The sequence below is a fragment of the Oryzias latipes genome, chromosome 1, assembly GCF_002234675.1.
Source record: "Oryzias latipes chromosome 1, ASM223467v1".
NCBI lineage: Eukaryota > Metazoa > Chordata > Actinopteri > Beloniformes > Adrianichthyidae > Oryzias > Oryzias latipes.
In genome coordinates, this window is record NC_019859.2 from 710308 (window position 1) to 720285 (window position 9978).

Consider the following 9978-nt stretch of genomic DNA (forward strand, 5'->3'; position numbering starts at 1 on the left):
AGAACAGGAACAGCTAAGATACTGCAGGACCCTCAAGATCCCAGGCCTTTGGTAGAGGACCCCAGCTTGGAGGAGAAACCACCTGGGGAGGGTGAGAGGGGCGTATTTGTGTCACAATGAAAATAGAAATAAGATCAGAAACTCGTGCGTTTACTTTGTCTGTTCTTCTACTACAAGCAGAAACTCTTTCTTTTGCTGATGATGCAGCCGTGTTACTTTATTGATGGACCTATAATCTTCATACGCCGTCATTTAAATCTCAGACTCCGTCTGAAGTATAGCGCTCTCTTTTTTTCTCCACGCGTTTTCATGGTGACTCCAGAAATCGGCGATCCATTGAGAATGTCTTTATGTACCTGCTGTGCATTAACCCAGCGTTACCAAGTGGAGCGTAATTACGCCAACTCATATCCGGTCTTTAGGAACCAACATACCCAGAGTAAGCAAGTTCAGCCAGAGTTCAGGGTTAAAGTCAGGGGAGTTTAAACGGGCCTTCTGGAATACCCCCCAGTACACTTGTAAAGTTCTCACTCATTTTTGTCAATTTCCATGCGGGAACCTCCCAAATGGATAAATAAAGTTGTCTATCTATCATGCATGTGGAGAACATGCAGACTCCTTACAGAACTGAGTGTTGAACACTCCACTACCGTCACCATCAACTTTTGAACATAAATGTTGCTAAAATCCTACAGTCCTTCTGGAGTACTGGAATAATCCACCTTTGGCAGGTTTTTAAACAAAGATGTTTTTATTAACAACATTGATAGTAACATAACAAAGATAGCGTCCTTCACAGTCAGTATTTGGTTTGATGAAACTATCAGGAGAAACAGAAAGAATTACAAAGAAAATATAATAAATAAATAAATGCAAACATAACTGATATATATGGATGAGGATTTCTGAAGAAGAGAATGAAAAGGCTGAAGTTTCCCTTAACTCTCGTTTGTGTTTCTTAACAGGAAGGAAGGCGCTGCAGTTCCCCTCCCGGCCTGCGGGGGCAGCAGCGCGGCGATCTTCATAAAGCGGCATACGGCGGTTTCCGGTTGTCTGCTTGCGCTGCGTGAACACAGTGCGGGTGAGTTGCGGGTTTATTTTTCTTTATTTTAAAATCTTTGGTCTGTTTTGGGGCTGACAGACTTGGAGGGGTGCGACTCCTCCGAAAGAAAAGCCGCCACGGTCGGTTAACGTTTTGAACTCGAGCGTGGTTAGCCTCGGAGCTAACGGATGCTAACGCTAGCGCCTCTTTCAAAATAAAGTCATAAAATCAAAGAAATCTAAGTTCTCGCAAAAGTTCTCTTATTAAAAACTGTATTTCCAGATAATTTTTTTCTCGTATCTGGGCACGTTAATCGTAAGGCTTCATTGTTGTCCGAAGCTTTTTAAAAACTAGTCTTCATTCAACGTGAGGCTCTGAGCGCCTGTCCGTTTTCCTGATCAAATCGCTTCATCATCTTCTTCTCAGACTCCATCATGGACATCCGACCAAACTACACCATCTACATCAACAACATCAACGACAAAGTCAAGAAAGAAGGCAAGTGACCTGCTCAGAAACACGGATCCAGCAGCCTCACCTGTAGCCTCACCTGTAAACCTCCACCTGCAGCCCAACAGGCTGACGGTGTTTCGGGAGGATCTCAGTCTCAGTAAATGAATCATTATAGGGCGGGAAAAGCATTGGCGTTCTGTTCACACTCCAAAAGCAGGATTCGTTGGTCTGAACAGGTCAAACTTGGGTCACTGGCAGTTTCAGCAGCACCTCACAAAAACCCTCGTCCAGAACCCTGGATTTCATGACCCGGTTCTGTCAGAGTTCCAGCTCACAGAGACTCTGAGAGTTTACGGATCAGAAAAATGTCCGTCATCGGAACAAAACCAGGCCTTTGTTTCCTGCGGCCGTCTGTTTACAGGCAAAGGAACAACGTAAGGAGGAGGGCGTCCGTCCATCTCCTAAGGCATCAAACTGCAGCCAGAGTTATTGAACTTTCTGGATTAGAGCAGTCTGTTGGCATGAGAGGCACAGCACTTGAATGGTCTGAGTCGTACTTATCTGATATGAGGTTTTCTGTCCAACTTGGTCAATTCTCATCCACAAAGGCCCCACTCGGACACGGGGTTCCTCAAGGCTCAATTTTAGGCCCCATTTTATTTTCGTTATACCTGCTTCCACTCTGCACCATTTTTGATCAGTGTAATGTGGCCTATCGCTGTTATGCAGATGATATCCAGCTTTATCTACCATTAGAATCTGGGGGGCCCAGTGTGTAGAGAACCCAAAGAAGAGTTTAGAGGATGTTGAAACTTGGATGAAGTCAAACTTCCTCTGCCTAAATGAACAGAAAACCGGGAAAACTGATCTGACAGAATCCAGCGGCCTGTTGGATCATTGAACTCTGACCTGTCTTCTAGCAGAAATCTTGGGGTTATTTTAGTTTTAAATTTGATAGACATGTTAGTGCTGTGGTCCAGTCTTGTTTTTATCGTCTCCGATGAATCAACACAGTAAAGCCACACCTCCCTCATGACACCCCGGAGAGGCTTGTCCATGCCCTCATCTTCTCCACACTGGCCTGCTGTCATTCCCGTTATTCTGGGAGGGAGCCGTCCCTCCTCCGTCTTCAGCTGGTCCTGAATTCAGCTTCAACCCGTGTCCTAACGGCGTCCAGACGGCGTGATCACATGACCCCAGTACTACGCTCTCTGCACTGGTTGCCGGTATCTTTTAGAATTGATTTTAACTGTTTTATTTCTGACCTTTTAAGTGTTTAAATGCTTTAGCACCTCTTTATGTCACTGAGCAGCACCATCGTCCTCTTAGTGGTCTGCAGACCAGAGGCTCCTGGTGGTCCCAGACCTGGACCTGTGACTAAAGGTGACAGTCTTTTCAGTGGCTGAACCTGAACTCTGGAACCGTCTCCCTTTGTCTGCCAGCTCCTTATAGGGTTTGAAATCTTTGTTAAAAACTCCTCTTTTTTCATTGGCTTCTAACACCAGAGTAGATGACAGTCAGACCGGCTCTATTAGTGTTTATTTCACTGTTCAGGCGCTTTACAAATAAAGGTTGGATTGATTGAAAGGACAAAACGGATCCTGATGGAGGCGGATCCCAGCAAACACAGGTCTTTCTGTGGGTCGGAGGAGAACTGTTGCTGGGCTGGTTCTGGTTTCGCTCCTCCGGGTCTGATCTCTGCTCTTCCTCCTCAGAGCTGAAGCGCTCGCTCTACGCGCTCTTCTCTCAGTTCGGCCAGATCCTCAGCGTGGTGGCGCTGAAGACCATGAGGATGAGGGGGCAGGCCTTCGTGGTCTTCAAAGAGCTGGCCGCCGCCACCAACGCGCTGCGGCAGCTGCAGGGCTTCCCGTTCTACAACAAGCCCATGGTGAGAACGCGCAGACCCTCAGGATGACCCCCCGCCCCCCGCTGACTCTGTCTCCCTGCAGAGGATACAGTACGCCAAGACCGACTCCGAGGTCATCGCCAAGATGAAGGGCACCTTCGGAGACAAGGAGAAGAAGAAGGAGAAGAAGAAGAAGGCCCAGGAGCTGGCAGCCAACGCCGCCAAGAAGCCCGCGGTGAGGCGCGGCGCCGTGCCCCCCCCCCTTTACCGATCCGTTTGTTTGTGTCTGACTGTGTTCTGTCTGCAGGCTGCTGCGGTTCCTGGTCTCACGCTCGCTCTCCAGGTAGGGTTCTTCATCACTGAGAGGATGAGGAGGCTTCTTCAGGATCCGTGTTGTGAGGATCCGTGTTCTGAGCCTCTGCTCTTCCCAGGTTCCGGATAACCCCCCCAACCACATCCTGTTCCTGAACAACCTCCCCGAGGAGACCAACGAGATGATGCTGTCCATGCTCTTCAACCAGTGAGTGCCCCCCCGCCGCCGCCTCCTCCTGGGTGGGCGTGGCTTCAGCTCTGCTCTCTCTGCAGGTTCCCGGGCTTTAAGGAGGTGCGGCTCGTCCCCGGAAAACACGACATCGCCTTCGTGGAGTTTGAGAGCGACACGCAGGCGGGCGTGGCCAAAGACGCCCTGCAAGGTTTCCGGATCACGGCCACCTGCGCCATGAAGATCACCTTCGCCAAGAAGTAGTTCCTCTGACCTCCAGAGACTGGGGGGGGGGGGGGGGGTTCTGTATGTTTTCTGTGAAAGGAGGAAGCTGGGTTTTTGTAAAATAAAGGAATAAACTTTTGTTTTGGGATCATTTTTGGAAAGGTCGACTGCTCTGCAGGCTTCCAGGAGACGGCAGAGAGCTTTAACCACGAGATGATGTCATCACGGGGTGAAAGGTCAAAGAACCGACCTGTGGGTCAGGAGCAAGAGTGAAGGTAAAAGCCAGAGGGGGCTGAAAAACTGAAGATCAGAATTCTAGACACGGAACCGTCTTCACGGCGCTCCGGCAGGTTCCTCCATGAGAACCCAGAGGAACCAAAGAATCGTCTGAAGCCTCAAGAATGTTACTTTGATCATCAGAAACTACTTCTCAGAGCCAGTTTGATGTTAACTGGAGGTATAGCGCCACTTGTGGACAGATTGAGAACTTCAGCTTTTAGGAACTGAAGTCAAACATTTTTTGTTTTTTACGTGAAGGAAACAAAAGCCAAATGTTGATGTTGGTCAGGCGGGTTCCAGCATCCCTGACGAGAGGATGGAGGTTCTCCAGTTGGGGTTCCCCCGGACTGAACCTCTTTCATTCAGGAACCCGGAGAAATGTCTGATTTACTGAAGTTCTGTGTGACCAGGAGGAACCGGAACCGCCGGGAGAACGATGCAGATCTAAACCAATCGCAGAGGGGCAGACCTCCTAAGCCCCGCCCTCCAAACGAAAGACTGGATGACTGACAGCAGAACCGCTGATGATGAAGATCAGGTTCTAGACCAACGACCCGGTTCTGGACCTGGACCAGCATGATGTTCAAAACAAGAACAGATCCAAATTTACCAAATGTTTTCTGGACAAAATCATTTTGATGAGACGCCGTTTCTCGTGGATATTTATGAACATACGAAGAATTTATGCTCAAATTCCAGTTTCGGACCCAAACCCACCCGAACCGAACCATTAGCTTCGTACAGGAAACAATCAGCGATGCATTAGTCTGATTGTCTTCATTTAGCTCTTTTGGGATAAATCTACCTGCAGCTTTAACTGGATAAATGAGGCCAAAATCAGGTTTATTGGAAACAAATACTTCAAATAACAAAATGGAAGAAGAGTCATTAAAAAATTACTTTCAATCCAGATTCATTCTGGACCATTTTGTGGATCTAAGAGGAAAGAATTTCATGTTTGTGAAAAAACCCTGAATCTATTCTGTTGGTGATTATATTGGTCCTAAACTCTGGTTTATAAATCAAGTTGAAAAAAAACCTTAAAGTTCTTGAAGTGTGCGCGTGACAACCGTACAAAGCGAGGGGGGGGGGGGTTCAAACAGGAGTCGGATGTTCCGGCTGATTTCATGGTCAGAAATCCCGCCAACAGACTTCTGTGTTTTATCTAGTGTTCTAGTGTGGAACACAGAACCGTTTCCGGTTCAGCTCCCAGAGAACCCGGCTTCAGGTTTTCCTGCACAGCAGAAAGCGGGTTCCTGGTCTGACCCATCAGGTCCTGGTCTGTGTGTTCTCCATCAGAATCCGGGTCAGAAACCCTCCTTGGAGCTGGTTCTGTCCCTGCTGAGGAAGATCTTCCTCCTTCATCTTGGATCTGACTGTAGTTCTGGTTCTACGTTCTCCAGAACAGAGCCGGTTCCGGGCTCACGTTCTCACTTGGAGAAGAAAGCGGAGCAGAAGCTGCTGAGGACCGCGTGGCGGTCCAGAGGAGCATCGGCTGAGCGTCTCACGGTTTCAGCCTCAGGAGAGGTTCTGATCCACAGAACCCTTCTCTGAGAGGACGTCAGGCTCAGTTCTGATCCTCCTCTCACAGTCCAGGTGTGACATTCCTCACCTTGGAGACGAATTCGTCGTCATGGTAACAAAGCTGCTCCGTCTGCGGAGGTGGAGATGAGGATCCTCAGCCGGCCCGGTTCACAGCGACCGGACAAAAGCAGGAGTCTGTGCTGAGCCGGACCCTCGCTCCAGAACCTGATGAGAAGAGGAGCTGGTCCGGTTGTGGGCGGGTTCCTGCATCAGTCCAGGTGAGACTTTGGGAGAAAACACCTGCAGAGAAGAGCTGAGGCTCTGGAGAGAGAGCCTTCCTTTCTGTGGTTGGATGAGCGGTTGGATGGATGAGTGGATGGATACTCAGTTGGATGGATGGATTTGAGCAGCAGTCCGTCAGAACCGTCTGGACCGCTGTTCCTCCTCTGGTTTCCTGGCTGTGAGCAGCAGAACCGCTGGTCTGGACTCTGGGGAGCGTTTGGCTCCATTCCTTTGTCAGCAGATCTTTGTGGCAGCCATGATGATGATGATGATGACCTTCAGGTCAAAGGTCACGCTCTCTCCTGCTCTGCAGAGACCCTCCAGGCCTGATGCACCATGGGAGATTCAGCCAACAGCAGCGGGGCTCTTCTGGACTATGAAGGTTCTCTGGACGAGATCCCGGACGCCACGCAGAGCGGCGCCTTCGTCCTGGCCACCGCCCTCATCGCCGTGGTCCTGGCGGCCATCATGCTGGTGTGCGGCGTGGGGAACTGCCTCTTCATCGCCAGCCTGCTCCGCTTCAAGCGGCTCCGGAACCTCACCAACATGCTGATCGCCAACCTGGCGGTGTCGGACGTTCTGGTGGCGGCGCTGTGCTGCCCCTTCCTGCTGGACTACTACGTGGTGAAGAGGCTGTCCTGGGAGCACGGCCTGCCGCTCTGCGCCGCCGTCAACTACCTGCGCACCGTCTCACTCTACGTGTCCACCAACGCGCTGCTGGCCATCGCCATGGACAGGTGAGCTCACCTGGACGGCCTGCGGGTCACAGACCTCCTTTTTCATCCTCCGGTTGAAACATCCAACATCTGAAAGTTCCTCTTCTTCTGGTTGGACAGGAAGTGACCGACAGAGAAACGGTTCTGATCCAAATCCTGATCCCTTTAGAATCCAGATCCTAACCCACAGCTCAGTGTATGATGCTTGAACCCACACGGTGACATGACGCCATGCGTCTACACTTCTGCTTTGACGGTCCTCAGCCACGGCGTCGGAACCGGGTTGTGGTGTTAGAGTCCAGATGTGAGACTTTCCCTCTGATGAAGCTCAGGAGGTCCGATTGTCTCGGTGCCTCCTTCAGCGTTCCTGTCTCCACCTTCCAGATCCGGGTCCAGTTCAGTATTTTCACGGACCGGCCTGAATTTGGCGTCGGATCTTCCATTTCCTGTAAGAACCATTCAAATGGGTTCTGGATTTGAACCCACAACCGCCCAAGTGGAAGCGACAGAATCACCCAAACTCGTCATGAATATACATCCACGTTTGAACAACTTTATTAGCAGCATCCTCGTAACAGACAGCCGGTTACGCATGTTCTGCATGATTATTATGGTCTGTAGGAACAACCGTCACAATAAATCCTCATTTGGAGGAAAGATCCCGGTTTTTGTCTGGTAAATGCAGCTTTTATTTTGAAGTGAAAGGCTCTTCTTCTGTTTCCTCTTTACTGCTAAAGACACGTTTGTCGCTGGCTTGGAGGTTTCAGATTAGCCGCCGGTGCTTTGACAAAGGAGCGGACGGACGTTCCACACCTGACCGAGCGACTTGACATCCGTCAGGAAGGAGTCGGATGTGGGGCAGAGAATCCAGGAGTTTTTCAAAATAAAACTTGCTTTTGGGTGTTGTGTTTTTCCATGTGGCCCGGCTGGCCCTCGGACCGGTGCCGGTCTGCACCTCGGGGGTTGAAGGCCGCCGTTCTAGTGCTTTTGTGTTTTGTTTATGACTTTTTAAAGAAGGTCCGAGTTCGTCACTCCGCTGTTCCCAGAAGAACCTGAGGCTACGTTCACACCTCAGGCTGAAACGGCCCAGTTCTGATTTTTTTGCCCCTGTATCCGATCTTTTCATGACAGTCTGAACGACACATATCCGGTCTTTTCAAATGTGACCTCCGTCTGACCGGCCAGGCCACATGAATCCGACCCGCACGCCATCGATACGTTACTATAGTCATCATTCTGCGTTGAAGTAGGCGGGAACGAGAACGTAAACATCAACCATGGTGGACGATGCTGCTGAGACCAGTCAGGAAGGGAAGCCAGGTTTGATTCATATTTGGGGTGACCGCTCTATTCAGGCCAAACTCCAGGGCTCTGATCGCAACCGGACGGTTTTTGAGCGTGGTGTTGAACCTTTCCCGCCATTACTTCTTCTCCCTTTCCGACCGTGGTCAGAAGCGCGGGGGACAGAAGGCGGATCCTCCTTCGGGGTTCACTTCCCCGTTCGGACCCTTAGATGCTCCAAAGCGGGTTAATAAAGAGTCAATAGCATTTATTCTGGGGGAAACCTTCTTTTATTACCGTTCTCCTTCCTCCGTAACACAACATGAATGCGCGCCCACACTGCTGCACACGCTCTCTCCTCTCTCTCACACACACACACACACATGTGCGCGCACGGCCCCAGCACACACACATCCCCATTCCACTACAGTGGGTCCAGACCATCCTGGCTCCAATGCCTTCTTAAAATGAGAAGCTTGTTATTGTTCTGGCTCCTTTGTGAAAATAAATGTATTAAAGCAAAAAGAGCTCAGCTGTTGACATCCATGCTAACGTTAGCTACATCTGCTAACAACAGTGACGTCGTTACCGTTGAGTTCTCTTCTGTGCATGCGGGTCACTTCTGGGTCATTTCAGGGTCACACAGGAGATCACAAAAGGTCACGTTTAATTGGAAATGTGACCGGCCTTGCAAACAAAATCTGATTTTTTCAAAAGATGGGAATTGAGCATTAAGGCCTGCAGTGTGATCGTTGCCTTAGTTCCTTCTGGATCTTCGTCTTTGAGTCTTCTGCTCGCGGTAAATTTGGCACACGCCCCCCCGCCGTTCCTTCCTGCACCAATGTTTTTATGGAGGCGTCGTAAAGACCTTAAAGTGGGACGTCCCCCTCCTCCCCCGGATGTGGAGGTGGTTTCATGGTCAGTAAGCGTGTTGTTGTGTCTGCAGGTACTCGGCGATCCTCCACCCCCTAAAGCCCCGTATGAACCGTCAGACGGCGTCCTGCGTCATCCTGGCGGTCTGGATCGTCCCCGCCTTCATCTCCATTCCCTCCGCCTACATGACCTCGGAGACCACGTACCCCCACGCGGAGGGGCGGAGCCACAAGACCTTCTGCGCGCAGATCTGGCCTGTGGACCAGCAGGTCTACTACCGCTCCTACTTCCTGCTGGTCTTCGCTCTGGAGTTCGTGGGCCCCGTGACCGCCATGGCGGTCTGCTACACGCGCATCTCCAGACACCTGTGGTCCAGAGGCGTCCCGGGCGTCCAGACGGAGCAGGTCCGGAGGAGACGCCATGAGCGCCGCAGGACGGTGGTGGTTCTGATCCTGGTGCTGGTGGCCTACGTGGCGTGCTGGGCGCCGTACTACGGCTTCGCCCTGCTCCGAGACTTTCACCCCACCCTCATCTCCAGGAACAGGAACTCCCTGGCGGCCTTTTACATCATCGAGTGCATCGCCATGAGCAACGGCGTCATCAACACCGTCTGCTTCGTGAGCGTCCAGAAGAACAGGAAGAAGGCCGCCGCGTTCCCGCTCAGGTCGCTCAGCTTGGCGGCGAGGAGATCGAAGGACGATGGCGAAGGTGAAACGTCCGTGCTGCGGGGGAAGGAGGGGGGGGACAACGCCCCGCCTTTGACGCCTCCTCCAGCGCAGCAGCTGGACGCTCCACCAGAGCAGAACCCGCTTTAGTCCAGGTTTCCTCAAAGCGTTTGTCCTTCTGTGGACGTCAGGAGAAGCCCGGAGCCTCGTGGAGGTCTGTGGTTCAGGACCGACCCGACTGACGTCCAGGAACAGAACCAGGAGGAGGTTTATGAGGAAACGGATGTTTCCAGAACCTTCTGTGTGTATAG

The 9978-nt window shown here is 51.2% G+C and overlaps 2 protein-coding genes across 2 annotated transcripts; both read left to right on the forward strand.

Annotated features, from left to right (window-relative positions):
* Positions 1 to 955: 955 nt before the first annotated feature.
* On the forward strand, positions 956 to 4186 carry snrpb2 (small nuclear ribonucleoprotein polypeptide B2). Its single transcript, XM_004085415.4, has 7 exons — positions 956 to 1081; positions 1469 to 1540; positions 3211 to 3383; positions 3445 to 3576; positions 3649 to 3684; positions 3773 to 3861; positions 3927 to 4186. The coding sequence occupies exons 2-7, from the start codon at positions 1477 to 1479 to the stop codon at positions 4084 to 4086; spliced, it is 654 nt and encodes a 217-aa protein (XP_004085463.1). The 5' UTR covers positions 956 to 1081; positions 1469 to 1476; the 3' UTR covers positions 4087 to 4186.
* Positions 4187 to 4327: 141 nt separating this feature from the next.
* LOC101174562 (prokineticin receptor 2-like) lies at positions 4328 to 9954 on the forward strand. The gene is made up of 3 exons (XM_004085417.4): positions 4328 to 6128; positions 6446 to 6869; positions 9076 to 9954. The coding sequence occupies exons 2-3, from the start codon at positions 6469 to 6471 to the stop codon at positions 9815 to 9817; spliced, it is 1143 nt and encodes a 380-aa protein (XP_004085465.1). The 5' UTR covers positions 4328 to 6128; positions 6446 to 6468; the 3' UTR covers positions 9818 to 9954.
* The last annotated feature ends 24 nt before the right edge of the window (positions 9955 to 9978 follow it).

Bases quoted from the DNA above. Each gene is read 5' to 3' on its own strand.
- snrpb2 (XM_004085415.4), top strand. From the start codon at position 1,477: ATGGACATCCGACCAAACTACACCATCTACATCAACAACATCAACGAC. The intron at 3,577-3,648 runs GTGAGGCGCGGC...TTCTGTCTGCAG, and splicing joins ACGCCGCCAAGAAGCCCGCG to GCTGCTGCGGTTCCTGGTCT. The intron at 3,685-3,772 runs GTAGGGTTCTTC...TGCTCTTCCCAG, and splicing joins GTCTCACGCTCGCTCTCCAG to GTTCCGGATAACCCCCCCAA.
- LOC101174562 (XM_004085417.4), top strand. From the start codon at position 6,469: ATGGGAGATTCAGCCAACAGCAGCGGGGCTCTTCTGGACTATGAAGGT. The intron at 6,870-9,075 runs GTGAGCTCACCT...TTGTGTCTGCAG, and splicing joins CTGGCCATCGCCATGGACAG to GTACTCGGCGATCCTCCACC.